The 24,129-nt window shown below is 40.0% G+C and overlaps 1 protein-coding gene across 2 annotated transcripts; it reads right to left on the bottom strand.

The window, feature by feature from the left end:
* Window positions 1-5: 5 nt before the first annotated feature.
* On the bottom strand, window positions 6-24,129 carry ttc13 (tetratricopeptide repeat domain 13). 2 transcript variants are annotated; one of them, XM_078244740.1, is made up of 23 exons: window positions 23,925-24,129; window positions 22,640-22,734; window positions 21,218-21,293; window positions 21,042-21,112; window positions 20,808-20,873; window positions 19,440-19,532; window positions 18,312-18,428; window positions 18,128-18,238; window positions 16,396-16,478; window positions 16,074-16,215; window positions 15,066-15,240; window positions 14,048-14,204; window positions 13,366-13,496; window positions 13,153-13,285; window positions 11,737-11,829; window positions 11,410-11,493; window positions 10,920-11,004; window positions 10,415-10,524; window positions 9,234-9,369; window positions 6,962-7,041; window positions 6,168-6,246; window positions 4,588-4,667; window positions 6-4,189 (listed from the first exon to the last, which is right to left on the bottom strand). In XM_078244740.1, the coding sequence occupies exons 1-23, from the start codon at window positions 24,088-24,090 to the stop codon at window positions 4,075-4,077; spliced, it is 2,478 nt and encodes an 825-aa protein (XP_078100866.1). In that variant the 5' UTR covers window positions 24,091-24,129; the 3' UTR covers window positions 6-4,074. The 2 variants fall into 2 exon arrangements, with proteins under 2 accessions (XP_078100866.1, XP_078100867.1); XM_078244741.1 differs by having other exon boundaries at window positions 10,415-10,521.

Genomic DNA, 24,129 nt, shown 5'->3' with positions numbered 1-24,129 from the left:
GCCTGTTAAAATTGTCAACCAGTTTTATTGACTGCTGTACATTCACTCATTCAATAAAAGAAAATCCTCTCCTTCAAGTTTTAAGCTTAAAGGGCCCACCAAAGCACTTAATGACTGGGTCACCCAGTGCAAAGAAAAGAAAAGGACAACCAGTCAGCACAATCATTGATATGAAAAAGAAAAAGTGACACAAAGCAGACTGTCAGTAAAGCAGGGGATATATTAGATATGTCATTGAAAAGATCAAATTGTCCTTCTTGTGTGGATCTAATTAAATGACAACATTAGGAAACTGGACATTTAATTAAGAACAGCTGCAGCATTGAGAAGACTTTCAGCAAGGATACTTTAAATTAAATTAAAAGGTCTCTAACTCAAAGTTCCAATTAAAGAGAAAGAAAAGTTTCCAAAAGACTGAATACTTCCATCATTCCAGCTGAATTACCTGCTGAGCTTGTTTCCTCCTTGTGCTTAAACCAACGTTGACGAGTCATTAAAAAACACAGGCAGCTGTTGCATATTACACGCTATGGAGCCTCGATATCACAGCATTGTTTCACAGGGTTGAAAACATCACATCCCATTTGTAATAACCAAATAATTTCCCTTGCAGAACTACCCAATTTTTATCTGGAATTATGAAAAACATAAAAACAGCGTCAGTTTTGTCTTTAACTTTGTGCAGCCAGAATTCAATCTTGTTAACAGACTCGTAACTTTTTGAACTAATACACTTTTACTACAGAGGATACCACACAAGGAAACCACATAAATGATTCACTTTTTCTTTTCTTTTTTTATTTACAGCCAATTAAATGTCTTTCTGAGGATTTCTGAATCAAGTTTTCTGCGATATCTGTGAGTTTGACAAGACAGAAATGTGGCCATGCAAAGTAAACTCAGTCGCATGTGCAGGGAACGGGGAAAAAAAGATATATATACAGACAGTGTTTAAGGATTAAGACATTTGGAGGGATATGAGCTCTTTTCTCTCGGAAATATTTCTCTTAAAAGGTCCCATGACATTGTGCTCTTTGGATGCTTTTATATAGACCTTAGTGGTCCCCTAATACTGTATCTGAAGTCTCTTTTATATAGACCTTAGTGGTCCCTAATACTGTATCTGAAGTCTCTTTTATATAGACCTTAGTGGTCCCTAATACTGTATCTGAAGTCTCTTTTATATAGACCTTAGTGGTCCCTAATACTGTAGCTGAAGTCTCTTTCCCGAAATTCAGCCTTGGTGCAGAATTACAGCCACTAGAGCCAGTCCTACAATGAGCTTTCCTTAGGATGTGCCATTTCTGTGTCTGTAGCTTTAAATGATATTGAGGAGGAGAGGGGGGAGGGGGCAAGGTGGAGGGTGGGGGTGTGGCCTTAACCAACTGCCACTTTGCTTGTCTGCAAGCCATGATGTCTCTCTCTCTCTCATGGGTGGGCCAAATTCTCTGGGCGGGCAAAGCAGAGAAAGGGGAGGTAACCTTTCCCCTTATGACCTCATAAGGAGGAGATTCCAGATCGGCCCATCTGAGCTTTCATTTTCTCAAAGGCAGAGCAGGATACCCAGGGCTTGGTTTACACCTATCACCATTTGTAGCCATTGGGGGACCATAGTCAGGCTGGCATATTAATGTTAACAAAACCTCATAAAGTGAATTTTTCATGCCATGGGACCTTTAAGAGAAGCAACTTTAATCAATGAGGTCATAAGAAAAGCCAGAGATGTGAGAGACACAGATGATATCTACTCCATACTAAAGGAATGATAGCAAAGACGATAACAGTATGTGGTGTCTATAAATAATCCTTTACAAGACCCAACAGATACAACAGTCAGAGATGCCAGAGAACATTCACAAGTCTTTATGTATGTGACTCACATTTCAATGTTTACTTATTATAAACTTTAAAACGGAAATGTACTGTTTCACAGCTTTTCGAATCACACTGCTATAAAACAACCAGACTGCTTTTTCTCTTTATTCATTTTGATATGAGACATGTAACTGAATGCAGCTTATTATGCTTAATTTTAAAGTCTCTCTGCCACAGTACATAGAAGGACACAACGCTAGGGCTGCAACTAATCATTTAAACTACAAATGAATTATGAAAAAATGTTTTTTAAGATGAATCTCTAAAATATGTTGCTCCTTTTTCTCTTTTCGTAGACATGAATGAATTCTACAAGCACATACTGTATATTTATTCATTCTTTCTTAGCCCACAATAACTTCCATATTGTTGTATGCGAATATTAAGTTTGCATTGATGAGCTGATGTTTTTTCCTGTTTTTTTGTTTGTTTTTTTGCTATGTCAAGTTGTAAATGTAAAAGAAAGTATTAAAGAGAACGCAACAAAATACTTAAAATACTAAGAAAAACAGGACGTTGATTTTTTTTTGCGTGATGAATCATGAATCTCTTTAGTTCTAATTGATTTCTGTTGATCGACTAATCGATTTACTGAGAACTCTTTGAGGACTTTATGTCACAAAAAGGAACAAGTAACTCTCTGAAAAGTCTCTAAAAATCTCTGACTGTTGCTCTCGCACTAGTTCAGCAGCCAACCCATCTTAGTACCAACCCTTTATTGGTCACGTTAAAAGAAAGCGGGCCTCTATACCCGATAAGAGACATTTCCTGCAAGTGTTGAGAAAACCGGGGGTCCAGTATACTTGCGGGGTCCCGGCAGCTTTGTGGGGCCAAAATGCTGGACCCCACAAGTTTAAAGGGCTGTTTGAGGGTTAAGATTTGGTTGTAGGATTAGGGTTAGAATTAGGTTATGGTTAGGGTAAGGGTTAAGGTTAGGCATTTAGTTGTGATGGTTAAGGTTAGGGTAAGGGGCTAGAGAATGCATTATGTCAATGACGGGTCCGCACAAAGATAGTGAAACGCACTGTGTGTGTGTGTGTGTGTGTATAAGTGGTTAAAAAAAAAGAAAAAAAGCTTTAAAGTGCCAATTACAAACTTGAATGTTAAATAAAAACGGTTTTGTTGTTTCTGACTGTGTGCTTGAGGCCTGTGTAGCAGAGAAAAAGAGTGGGTGGACAGAATCACTTCTAAAACTGTGACAAGAATGTTCTCTGTCATCTTCTCCAAATGTATTGGAGAAGTATTAGGAATGTATTAATGTTGGGACTAATTCTAGGTAGCACCAAGAAAAATCTGTATTTTTTTGTTGTCGTTGTACCTGAACAAAAGTCGGATTCAATATTTAATTCATATACATTATATACTTTGAACAAATGTGTTCTGTGAGCTGTGAGATGAAAGTCTATTATAAAAGAATTAAGCCTGGATGTTGACAGTTGACTGCTGCAGTTGAACATCGCACTGAACTGGACCTATCATCGCTTACAAAGAATATTAAATGTACTGCAGAGAGTTGATACACAGGTGTCCAGTTAACGGACATTCAAAAGCATCCAAACTTTTACTAATTCAGCGTTAAAGCTACAGTGGGTAGAAAGCAAAATAATGCCAGAATTTGTAGAGTGAGACCTCTTCCTGCAGCTCTTCCTCTCTCTGTTGCACAGGAATGTACAGAACAGAACGCTCTCTCTCTCTCTCTGAAATGACCTGTGATTGGCCAAAGTCTCCCATCATGGGCTAGATTATCTAAAGCCTAAAAAACAGAGTCAGAAGAAGATGCAGAAGTCTATTGCTCTCAGACCACGTAAATTACAATATGCTAAAAAAAATTATTATGGAATTTTTTCCCAACAACGGCAAAAATAAACTGCCTACCATAACTTTAAGAGTCGTGTGTGAAGGAGGATGACAGAGAACAGAGCAGGATTTGGAGAGGTAATTTGATACCACAAATAAAAATGAATTGAAATTGTAAAATATCACCTCAGTTCTAGCCAGGACCAAGAGACCTGCTTCCCAAATGTGTCAAGTAACACTATGAATTTAAAACGTAGGCATTGAAGCTAAGATGCTTCTGGAGAACTCAGTCCAGTTTAGCTTGGGTTGCAGAAGAAGACGGGCCCCTTTGTTCTGCCCAGTGTAAAAGCTCCATTATTAAGACTTAAAATAAACAGACTTCTCTCCTGTTTAGAAGTTGTGTTAGGACTTCTTTGGACAGTGTGAAGACGAGTCTGTGTTGAGAACCTCGATCATCGTTCTGGTGGATGGGAAGGTCTCCGCTACGGACGGAAGACTCTGGTACCAACTTGGTAAACTGTTGAGAAAGTAAAAATATAAAAGTCTCTGCCAAGAAGAGGAATAACACAAACAATGGTTGGTGGCGTGGTGGCTCAGTGGTTAGCACTGCTGAGTACCGGTCTGGGCCTTTCTGTGTGGAGTTTGCATGTTCTCCCTGTGTTCCATGGGGTTTCCTCCCACCATAAAGACATGCTTGCTAGTTAACTCCTGACATTGCTCTTGGCGTAGGCACTGGCATTACAACTGGAGTTGGTCCCTGGGCACCGGACTATGGCTGCCCACTGCTCCTAATTAGTTAGGATGGGTTAAATGCAGAGGATACATTCCTCGTATGAGGAAATGTACTTGGCAAATAAAAGGAAATACTATACAATAATTATATTTTAAAACAAAGAAAACGGTGCGTCTTCTTACCTTTTGAGATTCATCCAGTGCTTTGCTGTTTTACTGAAGCTGTCTGGACTGGGTGTGGTCATGGACTCAAAATCCACCAGCTGAGACGATATTAAACAAACACAAACGCAGTTTAGAGGACACGTACTGTGGATGCATGTCCAATGTAAGATACATTTGAAAACACGTTTTTCGACCTCGCTTGCTACCAAGCGGGCATTTTGCACAGCTAAACGTGGCTTTTGGAAAACAACTCATCAGAAAAAATGTATCTGAGAGTCTTGCTCTTGATTTGTAGTGCAGACTGGCACCATGACCCTCACTTTCCTTCCTAATTTTCCCTTTTTCTTAAATGACAATTCCGGCACAAAATGAACTTAGGGGTTAATAACACGTGTACCGAGTCGACCGTTCTCTGGGATATGTTTTCATGCTAATTGAATGTGACCAATTTTAGGGCAAACCGCTAACTAGCTCATAATGCTAGTCATCGGGGCACACAAAAGTAAAAAGAAATCGCTATTTCTATACCACTAACAAGGCTCAAAATAGCACCACACTTCCACGCTAGCATAATGAGGGTCCCTACATGTAAACCAAAGCATTGAGAACTTTGTAAGTGTACAGACAGTTTATTAAAAAGATAGTTTATAAAGACAGTACCGTTCGCTATACAGGCAGGCGCCAGCCTTGTTAGTGGTATAAAATAACGATTTCTTTTTACTTTACCCTCTGCACCGACGACTAGCGTTATAAGCTAGTTAGCGGTTTGCGCTAAAATTGGTCACATTCAATTAGCATGAAAACAGATCCCAGAGAACGGTCCACTCGGTACACGTGTTATTAACCCCTAGGTTCATTTTGCACTAGATTTGTCCTTTAAGGCCTCTATGAATCATTAAAATGAAAAAAATGAAAAAAAAATCTCCTCACTAGCAGCAACATGTCTGCAATGAAGCTCATCACATGAACCGTTTTTGTTATTTGTATGTTCTCTCGTTTTATATTTGATCCACAAATCACCAGACATTATTTTAGTCAAGCAAACAGAAACTTGGACATTATGAGGACACTGAACAAGCTTCCTGGCTGAAAAAGCTTTTCAGCTTTCTGACACCGGATCAGATTTCTTCTTTCTGCCTTGTTTGTGGAACAATGTGTCTGCTTGGCAGGTTCAACATGGGTGAGAATTTAAAAGGCATGGTTCGGAGTAATTTCACCCTACTCCGAACCATGCCTTTAAGCCAAGCTTTTTTTCCTTCCAGACGACTGGAATAAATGTGCATGATGTGTGATGTGTGCACTGATCTTCAGCTAGTCTTTTAGGTACTGTATTTTTTTTTCCTCAGACATTAATGCCCTTTTTAAGACGTGTGCCATGTTTTTTTAAGATTATGTTTTTGGGCATTTTCAGCCTTTATTTGGATAGGACAGCAGAAGACATGAAAAGGGAGAGAGAGGGGAGGAGTCGAGGAGTAAACCTCTATATATGGGTGCCTGCTCTACCAGCTGAGCTATCCGGGCGCCCCATAATGGAAATTTTACAGGGTCGGACCTAGTAAGAGGTGGCGGTGCATGTCTGAAAGGTCGCTTATGTCTACCTTTCCTTTCGGGATCCTGCCGATGACCTCTTTCCCACTGGCCATCAGCGCCCCCATCACGACAGAGTAGGCCACCACACTGAGGAGAAGCAGGAAAACACGCTTACACACGAGCGCCATAATTACAGTTAAAACCTGGGCAGCTCTGTAGCACGCAAAAAGGTAGAACATGCTCTTCTTTGAGTATAAATCAAGCTTAAGCATGTAGAGTGCTAAAACCTACAGCCCAGCAGGTTTCGTCTAATATATTTTTAAATATTATACGTAACGCCTGCAGGCTGTTCCGGCGTAGAAACAGAGTTTCTGCAGGTTTCACCAAGTCCAATTTTAGACTTTTTAAGACCATTATGAATAAAATGTAAGACCTTTGTCACAATATCAACTGAGCCCTAAATTCAGTTGTTTCAAGCCAAGTATCGCTAAACTTGCACTTCCCCATAGCTGAAGAATAAAATCAGTTTTATGTCTGTGGTACAATCCGAAAGAGACTCGCGCCAACAACACGAAAGCTGAATGGCTGCAATATAAGTTGCGCGTTGGTCTCATTTGTAGTCGTAATACATCAACATTATATTTGGACTAGCGAAAGAAAGAACTACAACACCAGGGAATAATAATTTTTTTTAAAAAGAGCATTAGAGGTAGCGTTGCATTGATGTAGGAAAACTAAGACCTGTTTAAAACTATTTAAGATGTTAGAACTAAGACTTTTTAAGGTCTAAAAATTTGATTTTTAAATTTTTGACTTTTTAAGGACTTTTTTTATGATCCCCATGGTAACCCTGAGAAATTACCTGGATCCTCTGGAGAGGGGCATGAGGTTGCAGAAGTAATAAACCAAGGAGAGGATCAGGTTACACACGGCGTCTGCATCCTGAAAGAACAAAAGTCATTGCAGAGTCAACTGTAAAGAGTTTCTTCAGATGCGTCCTTTCATTTTCTTCACTGTGTACGGTCTTCGTTTTCAGTTGATCACCACGGGGTGAAAGCAGAGAGGTCTGCAGACTTAACAAAAAGTAGACATTCATATTGTTCCAGGTATCGGTTTCAGATCAGTCAATAACCTCGTTTAGTTGTTACAACAACAGGGGCATTGTTGGTGTCATCACAGCTGTCAGTGTATAAATCAAGTAACAATAACAGAAAGCTGAATAAGAGAAACTGAGCCATGAACAGACTTTTTTTTTTTTTTTAAAGTCAGAATGCTTCTTTTATGGCTTCATGACATTTCTAAAAGTCTGTTTTTCACTGTGTGAAAGTCATCTATTGCAACCAGCTGGGGAACACATTCTGCTATAGTCCTGTAAAGCGATAGCCTGACAAGAACTCCCCATTGGCAGGGCTCAATCCGAGGGGCGGGATAAACGGTTGTCTTTCAAATTCCCTCTGCACTCATAGCCAACCAGAGCAACGCTAGTTGATAGATTCAACTTTTGCCGTATCCGGTCGGCAAAACTCCGAACACATCTTCCTTTTTTAAGAATGACTTCAGTGCTTAACTCCAAGTCTTCCAGAGTCGCGGCCTAAACCGATTCCAAAGACCGCTGTTCGCCAGCAGCAGCAGCCATCTTCTTTGTTTTCAAGTAGCAGGGAACCGTCGCAACTCTGCCGTCCTTATGTTAAACCCGCCCACCGACTCTATACACGATGTGATTGGCCAGACCAGAATTTGGTTTTTCCAGCTCGCAAGCCAACGGAGAGTTGCTAGACTGACCCTGGCTGCAAATTACATTTGCTGCCGCTAGGGTGCGTTTAGATTTCTAGGCTAGTAAAGAGATGTATTTGTAAAATAACTGATATTCTCCAGAGAATTAATTAAGTCCTCTCCCTAGAAAAGATAACTGAAATCTGGGATAATCCAGCACAGGGGAAAAGGAGAGAATTGAAATTGCAAAATGGGTTGATTATTCTCGGATGCTGAGTGGGAACCGACTAACGGCTGTGCTGACTGACGACGTGGAATGAGATAAAATACTTAACATGTTTAAAGCCCAGTTCGCTATTTTCCTGTTTGAGTTTCTAGTCATTTTTCCTCGGACCATCTCCTGCTGCAATGACCCATGCAGGCAGAATAATTTAAAGATCAATTACTCAAAATAAAAACATATCTTTGTGACAGATACAACTGCAACACAGGCTGCCACACACAATTATTCCCCCTACTAATCAATGTATTGCTCATAACATGTCATTACATATTGCAACATCTTCAATCTCTTTTTCTTAAAACCCAAGGCGACATCTACAAATGTCTTGTTTTCTCTGTTTCAAGTCTGAAACCCAAATATATTTAATTTACATTAAATACAAAAGCAGCAAATCTCATATTTGAGAAGCTGGAACCAGAGCACATTTGTCATTTTGGCTCTACAGCCATCTTGTACCTTTCACAGGCAGAGGTTAAGAGATCTCCTCCGCCCCAATACAACTGAGGTAACTGGATGTTCGTTTGTGCTGTTTAAAGCACTGGAAACAACATCCTGGTAATTCTGGATAATCTGCAGACCCTGCTGCTCACGGTTTATTTTCCTACTCAAGATAATATTAGAAATTGTCCACAAATTCATTCAGTTTCATGTCATCTTACAAATCATTGTATTGAACATGCATCTGCTTTCTTCAGTGTGTGAAATGCCAAAGTCGTGCCCAGGAAACCAAACATCCTCCAGTTAACGCAGTGTTTCCTCTATGTTGACACCATGCAGGACAAATATATATCTGTAGTTTAACTATTTAGATCGAAGTTATGGCAGGAGTTGTCATGAAAGCCTTATTTTCCTTGAGTCTACTTAGCTAATCATCGCCATTAATATGTGATCACGCCGGTTTATATGACACTCTGTGTGTGCTCTCAGTGTTTATATGTTAAAGTTAACTGTTATAATATAGTATAGGAGGTCATTGTGAAGTGAATCTCAGTTTCTGTGCTCTGTAAGCTATGTGCATTTAACCACCTCGTGATTTATTCAACGCTCCATGTCTGTATTTCGGACAGACCTGCTCCCACTGCTAAAAAAAAAAAAAAAGTCCTAAAGGAAACACTGTAACGGCAGAGATGAATCTTACCCCTAGCTCAGTGGACAGCATTAACGCCTTTCCTTTGGCGGTGAGGTCTTTGTAGATGGACTCTATCTCTGACTGGTACTGCTGCGTCCGCTCTTCTGTCGTCTGAGTCTCCACTGAGAATAACATGTTGCCCACCCTAAAATACAGAAAACAAGTTCACACATGGGGAATTAGAAATGGCAGTACGGGCGGCAGTAGCTCAGTCCGTAGGGAGTTGGGTTGGGAACCAGAGGGTCGCCGGTTCAAGTCCCCGTACAGACCAAAAGTACAGAGTACAGATTGCTAGCTGGAGAGATGAAAGTTCACCTCCTGGGCACTGTTCTTGAGCGAAGCACCATATTGGTCTAGCACTGGCTGCTCACTCTGACATCTCTCCATTTGAGCATGAATATGTTCTGAGCGTGTGTGTGTGTAGTGATTTCTAACAGAGTGTACATTTATAGATACACTTATTATAAATTAAATCACTTCAATCTCCTCCTACTGTCATCAAACAAACTGGAAACTGTGATTGCCTGCTGTAATAATGAGTTCTAAAATACCTGCAAACATTTATCTAAATGTTCTTTTACTCTGCTGTACCTTTTAGAAACTCCACGCACTTCATTTTATTATTTATCAATTTTCAAAAAAAGAGAAAAGTTATTTCATCCTCACATTATTTTCAAATGGGGACAAAATATCAGCAATTGATTTTACTTGTAAATAATAACCCATCTTGGTGTTGGTCTCTGTTAAAAAACTGATTTAGGGCTGGGCAAAATATTGATATTATATCGACATCGAAATATGAAGCTAGATAGATATCGTCTTAAATTTTTGATTTTGTAATATCGTGATTATGACACAAGTGTTGTCATTTCCTGGTTTTAAAGGCTACATTACAGTCAAGTGATTACCAGACTTTCCAGCTTTTTTTGTTGTTGCCTTTAAACACTTAGTCACCATATCCATGGTACTGAAGATTATTTATCAAAACTCTCATCGTGTTGAGATTTTGTGAAAGCACCAATAGTCAACCCTACAATATCGCCGCAATATCGACATCGATGAATTTTGTAAAAGAAAAACCGCCATATTTTGAAAAACCGCCATATTTTGACCCAGCTCTAGGTTGACGCCGCGAATATACTGCAGGGGGAAAAAAAAGGACAAAAAGGCAGAGCGTCATTTCATCGTACCTGTCTCCGGTGATGGTGATGGTAAAACCGTCGTACTCTTTTCCGAGATCCTTCATGCTCGGCACCTTGGAGTTGACCGTGAAGCCATCTCTGGTTTTACTATTGAACTGCTTCAGGAAATAAAACACACAAACAACCATCCGGGGTTTTCACTGCTGAACGGCAAGACATGAAAAAAAATAAATAAATGGCGAGATGTTGTGCTGCTTCAGAGGTCTCTTATGAACTAGCTGAATGTCAAGCTTGAGAGTTCATTTTTTTGAACTTGGAAACAGCAGGCAGTTGACAAAACACTCTCAACTCAAGGTACACTTACTTATTTCCATGGCAACTACGCAATCTGCTGATGAGGACCGTTTGTCACGATCGGAAATAAGAAAGTGGACCTTTGAGCGTGTGGTGTATACACTTTTTATTTGAGTCCAGTTCATTTAGACATGCACACATCATCTTCATCTCTCCGTTTACATCCCTCTCGACTAATCTTCCCGCTTTTCGTCCTTACCTTCATTATAGGAAGCAGATCTTCTACTTTATTCACATTTTCAAGAGCCTGACGGACCTCTAACAGTCCTCGGGGGTTGTACGCCCTGACACACAAAACAGGAACTCGTTAGTTAAAGAAGCAGCAAGAAAACAGAAGAGTAAGAAAACTGATGAAGAATAAATATTCATTTATATGTTTGCATAATAAGACACTTCCTAAATACTATCATGCCAAAATGAAAACATCATTTATTTCATATTGCTTTGCAGGCAGCATACAGTAGGAAAGCATATTTACATAACAATACATCGTTCACGTGGGACATGCTGATGGTGGTCAGTTATTTTGAAATTCTTCAATTCAAGTGAGTTTTTCAATGAATGCAAAGGATATAAAAGGAGGAAAGAATTTCAAATATCGCAGCAACTCAGACTGCAGAATATTAAGATGTGCTTTTTTTAAGTCACAGAAGATAGAAACTGGATTACGTTTTGGTAATGATATTTACCCATGATACACCAGTATTCTGTCTTTAATGAAGTCGAGGATGTTGTCAAAGTAGGCCAGGTATCTGATGTTGATAATCTGTCCCCTGAGTAAAAAAAGAAAGGAAAAAAAGGACATCACAAAAATGCTTTCAGTGAGCGTGTCAGAGTCGAGGCTACGGCGTATTAAAAACCTGAAGAAACTGGGTTGTGTTACAAAGAATTTAAATACACGTTGTCTCACTACAAAGCTGAGAAAAACCCCAAAGCAAGGTCACGTGGAAATTCAAGTCGCCCAGGGGGACTCATGAGAGCGTCTGACACCGTCTTTCGTGGGGCCGAGCTGTTACCTGATGAGATTGATGTGATTGTTGAAGCCTCGACTCAGACTCCTGGCGGGCATCTGGTCTAACCACAGAACTGGCTGGTCTGGATCCGCGATCCTACCAACACAGGAAAAGCCCATTTAGTCTCTCAACACTGAAATCCAATCAGCTAAAGACCAACGACTTTTACTGGTGGAAACATAATTTAAAAAGGACAGAAGAAAAATTGTACTTTGTTCTGTGTCTGCATTTGCTTTGATAAATGTAATGCTATAAGCAAACCATGATGGGTAAAAACACAAGTGTTTGAAATATAACAGTTTAGAGATTTTAGTGACCGACGTTTCAGTTCTCTGTGCTTTCATTTAACTTTTCTGGTGACCACATAAGGACACAGCTGAATATGAGCTTCTAGACTTTTTCCAAGACCATTTAAACATAAGAAAATGGTGGCTATCATGTATCAACATCTGTCTTCTTCTTCCTTTAATTCCTGCGTGTTTTAGGGTTATTTCCTGGAGAGGATTAGGATTCCACAGTTGCTCCTGAGCTGCACTTAATTTCTCTAGGAATACGATACATTTTTAGCCGTTTTTTTTCATTCGTTTCTCATCTGGCAAACCTAAACTAACATTTGGATGCTTTAAGAGGGACTCAACACTAAATGCACCTTTTGAGTCAATACATTATGTCTGCATACACTGCATTGTACCGCCAATTGATCACTGTTTATGGAGTTTAGTACTACACAGATTGTTTGCCTTTTTCCAAAGAACATCCAGGAATTTTGTCCTCTAGACCAGAGATCTTCAACAGGGGGTCCGGGACCCCCAGGGGGTCCTCAGAGTTACTGCAGAGGGGCCTCCAAATTATTGTTAATTGTCAATGTTTTGAAAGACTTTCCAAAAATAAAATGTCTTCACATTCAATTCAAATAACTTTATTTGTGCTGGAGGGGCAATTCATGACCTTAAATCCAACATATTATTAGCAAATATAAATCAGCCTATTACATTAAAACATGATTTATAAAATGATACCAACAACTAATATTTTAATAGCTTAGTATTCCATGCACTAAAAAAAAAAGGTATGTCTAAAGGCTTTAGGCCGCCCTACACATTACTGTAGGCCCAGTTTAATATGCAACTTCATTTTATACAATATATGCAGTAGGGGGGGTCTCTCTTTCAGTCAAAGGGTTGTTTGGCTTAAAAATCCTTGAAGACTCCGGCTCTAGATTCCAAAAATATGTGAAAAATCGTTCACGTTGCCTTCGAATTACAACGCGTCACGTTCACCCCCCCACCCCTGACATACTGTGTACTGTACATCTAGGTTTGAATTCATTTTTCATTTTTTGAATTCGTAAAGGGGGTGTACTCAAGCTAAAAAGGGGTGTTTAGTTGCTCTTTATAAAAAAAAAAAAAAGGTTCTCACCTCCTCCATTTAACAGCTATGTCGAACATGTCTCTCCACTGCATTTGCCTGGTCTTGCCGTTGACTCGCACTTTGGAGTTGCTCCATGTTCGATGCATGGCCTGCATCACCTCCAGGGTCGCTAAACCCATAGCTGAAAAAAGCATTTTTTTTTTTACTGCTGTTGTTAATCCTTAAAGTATCTGCATGAACTACAGCCTTCGTCAGTGGTACCTCTGTGTATTCTTCTGTTAGGTAAGAAACCAGGAGTGTCGTATTGCATTAGCGCCCCCAGGTGGTCGGCTGTGCAGATCAGCTTCTGAACGTCACTGCTGTAGCTGTCAAAGTTCTGCGGCAGCACGTCCCTGCAAACCACAAACACAGGAAGACATAGGAGATGTACTTCATCAAAGCTTTCATGAAGGCTACCTGTCAACCTTCTGAAACGTCTTTGTGAAACAGAAGAAACAGTTTGCCGACGTTGGCATAACAACATCTGCCTGCCTGAAGAACACCGCAGCTTTCATGCCTTATAGAAAAGATGGCAGGTGTTAGCTTTCAACCACAAAAAGCTTTGCCTCAGCTCTGGGCTCATGACAATTGCTACACACTGCAGCTCAGGAAATTAGGGTGGTGTTGGATACTGATATCAGAGATGATGACACACCTGAGGTGAAGTGCAGGACACCCTATATTAACTTCATATAAAACCAAGTAAATGTATGAATGTTATCCGTTAGTAGTTTTGCTTGATGAACATGCTCTATGAATAAAGGATATTATTATATAAAATCCCACTCATATCTACAACAATAACTGCAGATCTCTGCGCAATATTTGCAGGACCAGGACAAACAATGACGTATCATTAAAGCTTACAGGTGTGAATCAGCTGTAACGGACCCATCAAACCTACTTTATATGTGGCTGCAGGCCGGGCTGCTCCTCATAGTCTTCTATTAGAAAAGGCAGGTTCTTGGCCCAGTGGTTTTTAAAGTTCCCTGGTAAGTCCTGGTCCACGTTGTACTCTGCTACTGGGATGTCAAGGTGGGAGTGCAGGTAGCGAGAGTACTCTGACAGAAAAACAAGGTTTGGCAAAGCAGGAAGAGAGAATGAGATACTATATAAAATGACTAGTACGGATTTATTTCTAGAACGAATTCTTCCCAGTTATAAGAAATCACGTTGTTCTAAATCATCTTTTCTGAAGCCAAAAATGTTTCCACACGACGGACACTGCATTTTGTTTTAGGCACAAGTTGCTCAGTTGACTCGGACTCGGTGTTGGAGTTATCCTCCATTATACTTTCCAAGCAGCTGACTGGTCCGGGCCAAGTCACGTGACCACACACACACGGTAGAATGTTTTTAAGGAGAAAGTAGGCCTATCAACAGGAATAAATTATCTAAATTATCATCATGGGAAAAATAACCGTCCAGCCCTACTTTCAGTAGAAGAAAGCCGTGCAACAAAAACATTTGAATGTGTCTAGGGTTGAACGATTAATCGCTTTCAAATCGAAATTTGAAAAAGAACGCGACTAGCTAATCGTGAAGACCGCGATTAATCGAATGTAGATAAGTTAGTTGAAAGTTTGGTGTAACATTTGATGTAACGTATTTTATTCCTCTTTTCATTATTATATTTACTGTTTTTTTTTTCTTTCCATAAGATAAATGCTGGAATAATGTTACATATCACAGATTGTTTACAGAAATGTCCTATTTTCAGTGGATCTTTCATTTATTTGTTATTACTTAATTGAACATGATCGTAGAAGGTGCAATATGTAGCTAAGAAAAAAAAATATATATATCACAAATCGAATCACAATTAGATTTTTTTCCCCCCCAAATCGTTCAGCCCTAAATGTGTCCATTATGGTATCTTGTACTGTATGTGTTCGTATGTGTGTGCATGCAGGGACGCCCACCTCTGAGGTATTTCACTTTGAGGTATTCGGAGCTGGCCTTCTGTCCTAGCAGAGGGTCGTTCAACATGACTTTAGTCTGAGCTTTGATGCCCTCGTAGAACTGTCCCATCGCCACGTGGCTCAGCCCCTTCATGTACTGACACACCTCGTTGTAGGGCTCCAACTGAAGACACCTCTGGAGGACCAATAGGAGGAGGGAATATCAAAGGGGTCAAAAATAGAACCAGGGGAAAGGGGTTAGACTGAAAACACTTTTCTGGACATGCAGTACATGCTGTCTACTTTATTCCCTTATAATGCCCATATTTAGTACTGTCTTTTTAAATGTTATCCTTGCACTGCTATATAGTTTTTATATTACCATTTCTACACTATTCTCTTATATTGTCCATATTTAATGCTGGTCTCTAGACTTTATCCTTGCACTATTGGACTTTTATTATATATATATATATAGACTATCTATTGGAGTTCCTCGTCACTACCACCATGACACCCACTTTCAGAGCACCTTACCATGCAGACTGAATCGCAGGGTCAGTCCCTGCCCCGTCACTGCAAGCCTCTCATGCTTATACATCCCTTAGTACATTCATGTGGATTTTTTATTTAGTATCTTTTCTTTTATTGTCCATATTATTCATTTCATTTATTTTATCATTCCGTTTATGATGTATGTGTATGATGTCTTTAAGCTACTGGGACCTTGAATTTCCCTTTGGGGATCAATAAAGAAAGTATCTATCTATAAGAAAGTATCTATCCATCTATCTATCCATCCATCCATCCAGTATATGTACACAGTTGAAGGTATTATAAAGTATTAGTTAATGAACTTGTGGATGCCACAGCTGGTTTGCGTTACTCCCTAACACAGGGTGTAAAAGAAGTTTAAATCTCGGTACTGTATTAGGGCAACAAATATACAAGATAGGACTGTATGAAATTACACAGCCTAAGAGAGGAGGCGAGGACCAAGCTGTTTAATTCAACTATAGATTCCCCCACCTTGAAGTTGCCTATGGCCTCCTGCAGCGAGCCGTGGTGGTACAGCATCATGCCTCGGAGCTGGAGAGACTGGATGTGGTTCTGGTTCAACATGAGGGCTTTCTGGAAGCTCTCCATCGCTGACTCAAAATCACCCAGCTCTCTGGAAAGAGGAAGAAGCGATAACAAGAGAGCAAAAGTGCACATGTTTTAAGAGACGCCGGAGGGAAAGGTAGGTACTCCTACTTCCATAGGGTAAAAAAAAATAAATAAAAAAAAAATAAAAATAAAAAAAAATAAAAAAGATGTGAAGTTACCAGTGAATACCACAGACTTGCAGTACCTGTAGGCCTGTCCAAGGCTCTTATAGGCATCGATGAAATCAGACTTTAACTTCAGCGCCTCTTTGAATGTCTCAATGGCTTCCTGGTGACAGAAAACACAACAACCTTTCAGAATGACAACACAAGAGATAACAGGAAATTGAAAAAAGGGAAGATGTGGATACCAGAATTCGGACTGAGCAGATGGTTCAGACTTTGCATCAGCTATATCCAGATTGTGTCTGCAAATGGTCGTTCACAAACATCATCACAGTGTGACTCAAACACGGCATACTGCAAACTCTTTCTAACATAGCAGTATCAAAGAACGTTAAGTGTAAATAAAATAACACTTCTTTATGTAATCCTTTGTTTTCATGCAATGAACAGGGAAAAGGGCAACAGACAAAAGGGCATATTCACACCATTTACCTTTCTCACAGAAAATACCTCACAGTCTCAGTTAACTGATAAAAAGCAGCATGTGCAATGTTGACTTTGTTTCCACGAGGACTAGCGGCAGCAGATTCCACTATCATGAAAAGTGCATCATACTGCTCGAAATCACGAGAGGAACAACTGAATCTAAGTATCAAATGTACGACGGGCTCTTTTTTCAGTTTATTCAGAGGGTTGTCTCTGTAGGTGCTGTACAGGGTTTCCCCCAGGATATTGGTAAGCAGAAGTGACAACCAAAAAAAAAAAAAAAAACATTAACACATGTGACTGGATAAAACACAGCAACTGAAGGAACTGTGCAGACTAGCCTTGCAGCTGAAAACCTGCAGATTAAAACAGCTGCAGACATTGCTCTGCTCTGCACTCCACTTAATCTGACATCAGTGTATCAAAGTGTGAGAAACACGTTGAATGTGCTGTTGAACTAGGCCTAGACAGACTACACAGTTAAGAGTTAAGCAATATTTTATCTAGAGGTTTCATCTTTTGAAGGCAGAATCGGAGAGAATGTCCTCATGGTGCACGGAGCAATGGCTTTTGATTTATTTGAGCTGCTGCACTGAATAAAAAAGTAGTTTTTTTTAATTAAAGGACTTAATGCCCAGACAGAGATTAGCCGTCAACAATTTAGCTGGCAGGCCCAGCAGGAAGGGAACCCTCTGTTCTTGTCCACTTGTGATCGGATGGATCATATCTGAAAACCTAAAATCAACCCAGGCACTACTTGCAGCTGCTCATACATTAATTAAAAACGAAAGTTGCACTTAGGTTTGCACATACAATATGCATGTAACACCATGAGCTTCAGTCTGGTGCAATCTCTTTATCGCATTTAAACTTTTCCCTTATGTCTTAATTATGCGTGCTGAAAACATAATATAATAAAGCCTTTTTAATGCCCTATTCCACCACAAAACACACCGATTTTCTCAAAGAAGTGGATTGGTTTAAAGTTATTTTTACCCACATCTATGTCCCTAAGCACCCAAAAATGTTATGTTATGTCATGTTTCTAGCAGCAAGAGGACACCGGCTACAGCAATTTAAACAAAGGCCTCTTGTGATGCTGAAAGGTCATGAAATAACAAAAGGAAATGGAAAGCACAAATGAAGTGCTGATTTTGCACTAGAGTCCCTTTTAGGAACTCCAAGTAAAAAAAGAAATTAAAAAAAAGTATTGGGGTGTTCGTGCTACCAAAAGGTAATCTTTAAGAATTTTAAAACGTACACCAAATGACCAGATGTCAGCTGGAAAAAAAACAGACAACAATTAGGAGCTAGTGATCAACTTACCTTGAGCATGCCTCTGTGGAAGAAGGTGAGGCCTTTATACAGCATGGCGATAGGCTGATTCTTCTTAAGCTCTAAAGACTGCTGGAAGTCTTCCATAGCTGCCACATAGTCCTGGTGGGAAGGCAAAGAACAGGATCAGCATATGGAGGCATGCACATACAGTATCATTTGATAATAAGCTAACCTCGGAAATGAAGAGCAGTGTTCCTCTGTGTCTGTAGAGCCGGGCTGAGGGCTGCAGCTGGATGGCTTTGGTCAGATCACCTAGAGCCTCGCTGATACGACCCAGAGGAGACAGGATCTGAAGATGCATACGCAAAAAAATTATTATTACAGCTGAAAATAAGTTTGGGATCCTTCTTTTTTTCTTTTAGCAAATCACACTGATGCACAGCTGGTTGATACTCAATGTGCAGGATTTCCTCCTAGAGAGGACTACAGAATATTCTTTTGCAGGAAAAGACGGGAGGGAGTAAATCTAAACATTATTGTTTAAAACAATAACAGGTAGGATCTTGAAGAATAGGATTTAAGGTAGACTCAAAAGTTGAATCAGATTATTGACCTTTGGGTTTTACAAGTTACTGGCTAGTGCCGTACACAACTACAGAGTGTACGTTAATTCACAACTGAATGTGTACAACTTTATAACAATGTGTGCGTTTTTCTGTTTCTTGTGCCCCTGTCACAGGGTTAAATCAACACCAACGCGCTCGATGGTGTTTGAAGCCCCCAACGTCGACTTCAAGGCAGCGCTGCGAGCGTTGACTTCAAGGCACCTAACCCTAACCATTGCCTAATCTTAGTGAAATTGGGGGCTTAAAACACCAAACACCCGTTGACGCTAATAACATTTCACAACTTCTACAGTTGCAGTCCTCATTTTACAACTGCACTAATTTGCCAAATTGTAATTTAACATCTCAATGCCTCCTTCTCCTTTCACACCTGCATGCAATCTAGAAATATGGTGAACATACTGGATTTGTCCTTTTTTTGCCACACTGCAACTTCTGACCGCATATCACGTGTCATCAAGAAGCCAGTGATGCTGCTTCGCTGATTAGACATCTACACGTTGATCAGATATAGTGGTGACTAATGATCAGTTATAAACAGTATAGAAATCAGAATGTAAATGTAATCAGCTACATGATGTCTATTGTTGCCGAGAGCTGAAGTCTTTTAAGTGTGTAAAACAGCACTTGGAATCTTTTCTAAAAACATCAAAAGGTCATACTTTTGTTGAAGGAGCGTCAGAGGCCAAACTGTAATAAAGAGTTACTCTCTGTGTACAGAGTCGGGGCTTCACCTCTGCTCTCTGCTCGTAGACCTCTGGCCAGTTCGGCTCCAGGGTGATGACTCTGTTGAGCTCGTACAACGCCAAGTCAGCATTCTTTATGTCCTGGAATGGAGACACAGGACGGGGAGGCAGTTACATTTGGTTGACATAACCCCCCTTAATATGTAGTTTACACAACTAGGAGCAGAGTCACAAACAAGTGAAAACACGAAAAACTGCTGCATAGCCTTTTTTTTCCCCTTTTTTCTTTCTGGAGGGCGCACATTGAATTTGCATTCATGAAATGACACACTGAGTCATTCTGAGTTTACCTGAAACTGCTGCTGTCACCAAAATCCAGCATGCAAAAAAAAAAAAAAAATGCATACAGATACGGACAACAACTCCCTATGCTTCCAAATTGCTTCAAATCCAATTTTGGCATAAAAACTTGAATAGGAGTATGCCAATTAAACTAAGGTTTTGATCAGCAGACTCAACTCTTAATGCTAATAAAGGCAGTCAATCAGTATTGAAAACATAGACAGCACTTTGCAACTTGTAATGTAAAGTATGAGTTAGCTGCGGTGAATAATCTGAAGACCTTGCCTTTAGCTACAGCACAGTGTTGTATGGTGTGTGTAAATAGTTGAGGAGCAACATTTTCTCCCAAACAAACGGATTATTTTGGATAGAAACCTTTTAGATAGATAGATACTTTATTGATCCCCAAGGGGAAATTCAAGGTCCCAGTAGCTTAAAGACATCACACACGACATCACACACACACAAGATCTAACAATGCTGCTGATTGGCTGTCTAATGGTACACGTCGTAGAGACACGCAGGAAAAACTCTACGTTACGCACGGAGACGGCTCACGTAGTAGGAGCTGAAAAAGAAATAAAGTAGTGTCGTACTGTTGGAATTTCTTCTTGTTAAAATGGATTTTATTAAAAAGGTGCTGTAGGTAGGATTGTGAATATCCAGGACTTAGCCAAAAGATTTGAACATCGACAACTTCTCAGTCCCCCCCCCCCCCCCCTTTCTGCTAAAGCCCAAAACGGTCTCCTAAGCCCCTCCCCCCACAAGGGAGAATGAATGTGTGTGCATGAGCAGTGATTGGTTGGATGGCTGTAGGTGGTGCCAGAGGAGCCAGATTTTTTTATTAAATGACCTGCTTCATGTAGTTCTGCTCAAACATAGGGTCAGTTTCAGCAAATATGACAGAAAGTTAGTTTTGTAAGTCTTCCCTGCTGCACCTTTAAATTGGTATTGAAAAAAGTATTGTTCAGGAACCGGTACCGAAAGTAAAAGAACGTAAAACAGTATAAAGGGAAAAAAATGGTGTGTTATTAAGGCAAAACAGTACACCTGTATTCCACAGCTTTCACTCACCTGTAGACTTTTCTTCCCATAAGCTATCCCTCTCCCATAGATGGCACTGACCAGCTCTGGGTCGCCCTATAATCAAACATACAACACGTTAGCATAGCATTCTTGACTTAAGCATAAAGAAAGAAAGTTGTGGTTGTAGGTTGAAGGGATGTAGAGGGTGACAAAATAGCAAAATGCCGCAATATTGAAAGATTTATTGAGAGTGAATATCTGCCTCTCCAGTTGCAAACACACCTGTAATAAAAGTGAGAAGTGCTTGATGGCTTCATCATAAAGACCGTTGCCTATCAGAACGTAGCCTATGGCTGCAATGACAGAACAAATGACGATGAATAACTGGGAGAACATGAAAAAACCATGTGCATCCGTTCAGCATTAATAGGCTTTGTATTTAGAACATCATAACTTACCAAGTTCTTCGTTCGTGTTGTGGTTATCTACAGGGAAGGGGATTTTTTTCTGCTCTATAAACAACTTAGCCTGGTTCTGTGAGAGGTGGAAACAAGATTCAAAAAAACAACAACACATTTAGGTGAAAAGAGAGACATACAGTACATCAAGAGGCAGCAGTGGCATGTAAAGCTAAGAAAAAAAAAGAAGAAGAAAAAAATGGTTTCCTGTGTGAAACTGGATAGAGCAGAAACACATAATATAACTCTTTGAGTCTCAGAGGTGGAAAAGCTAGAAACTTGTGTTTTTCTTTGAAAGTTTAAGAATCTTGTGACACTTTGCCAAAAACTATTTAACAAATGTGTAAAGCAGAACAAAATGCTGTAAATTAAAATCTTTGTCAGGAACATTTTTGGTAAGATAAAACGGCGTTTTAACAAGCTTTCCGGCATCTGTCGAGGTTATACTGAGCAACAAAGTCCCAGAGAACACAATCAAACCCTTTCAGATGTCATGGCGGTTTACTTTTGTAATAATAAATATTCTGTGTTTTGCATCTTTTCCTCCTTCTCACAGTGCTCCATTGTATTTACTGTGTATTCCCAAATGAAGAATGGCAGCACGACACACCATTACAGGATGCAAATTTGACAGCATGCAAATGTTGCTATGGCAGCATTGTGGGTTTCCAAAACAGCCAGAACAATACACCTGACAAGTAGCAAAATCATCAGAAATAACAAACTTGCTCAATTGGCAATATGGCATATGTTTCTCTAATCCCTACATTATAAGGCAAAATGTTTAGATGTGCACATTGCAGTTTTTTCACTTATCAGGCTTCTGTAGGGATGAAACTGCAGCAGCAGTGATGTAAAGGTGTGTGATCAGTACACTCTGACATCACTTTGTGGTTACGAGTGCAAAGACCACAACTTCAGTTTGATAATGAATTACTATGCTTCTCAATCTCTTTGGAATCCACGCAGTATGTTGCTTTCCTCCGAAGTGAAGCGATTATCTGTGAGTCCTAACTGTCTTTTATTTTTGGCTCAACATGTCAGATTGTCAAAACCAAGAATGGAGGAATGAGTATCAAACTGAAACATGAGCATAGTGTCATGTTTCGTCAATACATTAGAGTGTGGTCTAGACCTACTCTATCTGTAAAGTGGCTTGAGATAACTTGTTATGATTTGATACTATAAATAAAATTGAATTACTTGAATTAATACCAAACAATAGGGGTTTTCACTTAATCAAAAATTAAAGACTGGAGAGCTTGTCTCGCAGAAATATAGCATGCAGTGTTGTGCTATTTAGATAAAAACAAGATGTTGAGGCTTGACTAAAACACTTTGTTTTTTTTAAAGGAAACGGCTATAGACCGCGGATCTGATTAACGTGTGCGTGCATGTGTGTGTGTGTGTGTAAGATCTCACCAAGATCTTCTCTGCGTTAAGTGAGAAGACTGACTCGCAAGGCGGGTTGCTTCCCTCTTCGCAGTCCGGGTCTTCCAACTGTAATATGGAGGACTCTGAAAAGACAAATATTCGGAGCATTTATTATGGGAAACACTCAGCACAATAGTCACGCATTTCAGACCATTACATGTACGTATGTGAATACATTTTGTGTTTCAAATGTTCACAAACTCCCATCCTGCCAATCCATTAGTCTTTCAAAGTTATATTTAAACAGTCTTATATTTCAAAGAAGAGTCACGCTGAGCTGACCCCACTCACAGCGGCATGTGTTTGCGTGCGGTTTGAATAACGCCACGTAGTTCTGCAGACCAAACGGCAAACTACAAATGAGTATTTAAATGGTATAGGTAAAATGATGTTGTACAGAGACAATTTGCACAAGCACTTTGCCATAGAATTGTCCCATTTCTGGTGGATTTTTCATGGCAACCATTATGATCATATGTCTCTTTTAGAGTTTATCAGAGTTATGTTATAAGTGTGTGGTAATATGGTCTAAAGCATGGACAGGGACTTATTTGTTAAGTATCTATTGCATTACCACAAAAGGATTACATAACTTCAATAGTGATAGAGCTAACCTGAGCCTGCTGGTTGCCTAGGAGGCAGGTAAAAACAATAATGTCAAAACTTATGTTACGCTAGGGTTAAAACATGCAAGAACACTGCTATAGTGCTTTAAAACATTTAAGAAATCCCTAAGAATAGCTCTTTATTTCAGCACACATGCATTAAGCCTAGCAAGCATCAGTAATCTCACCCGAAAGTCATAAAAGCTGAGATTTGACAAAAGAAATATAAAGCTGGGTGCATCAGTTTAGGGCAGAATTCACCAGAAGCTAATTGCCATCACAAACATGTTTCAGTTATGCTCTTTTAAATATGTGACTTTGCTGTCAAGCAGGGCAACACCCAAATGACGTATTTTTTTAATGAAGTTTGGTGTTGACCTCTTGGGTTAAGCTAAAATATGCAGTTTGTGAGTTTTTCGTTTAGTTTCCTAACTGTTATGTACACATCAATACACTCTCACTTCTGCGTTACTACTCGCTTTCTTTCATCGTTGGTTCCAGATCCCATTTAACCTCTACGGCAGTAAGAGCAAGCGCTTATCTCGGTTATCTCTCCTTGGCTGTCACCGCTTGTTGTTATTAGCTTACAAACGGTTAAGCTAGTCCCCCAGTGACAGTTGAATCGGGGAGGACGTGGCAAAGTAACACCGAGAAAGAGAGACTTTTACCGCAGTCAGCCGCGTACTCTTCCCACTCGGACAGCGAGCTGCATCCCTGCTTGTGGAGCTCATTGTTGAACAAAGTGAGAGTAGAGAAATACTCGGAGGAGAAGATCGCCCGGCACAAATACAGCAGTGAGAGCGCTACCACAACAGCCCGGCTGGCAGGGGCCATGTTGTGCTACATGTGTGTGACGCCAGAGAGCGGAAGCTG

Source organism: Sander vitreus, unplaced genomic scaffold (genome assembly GCF_031162955.1).
Source record: "Sander vitreus isolate 19-12246 unplaced genomic scaffold, sanVit1 ctg294_1, whole genome shotgun sequence".
Lineage (NCBI taxonomy): Eukaryota > Metazoa > Chordata > Actinopteri > Perciformes > Percidae > Sander > Sander vitreus.
This window is presented reverse-complemented; position numbering and strand designations above follow the sequence as displayed.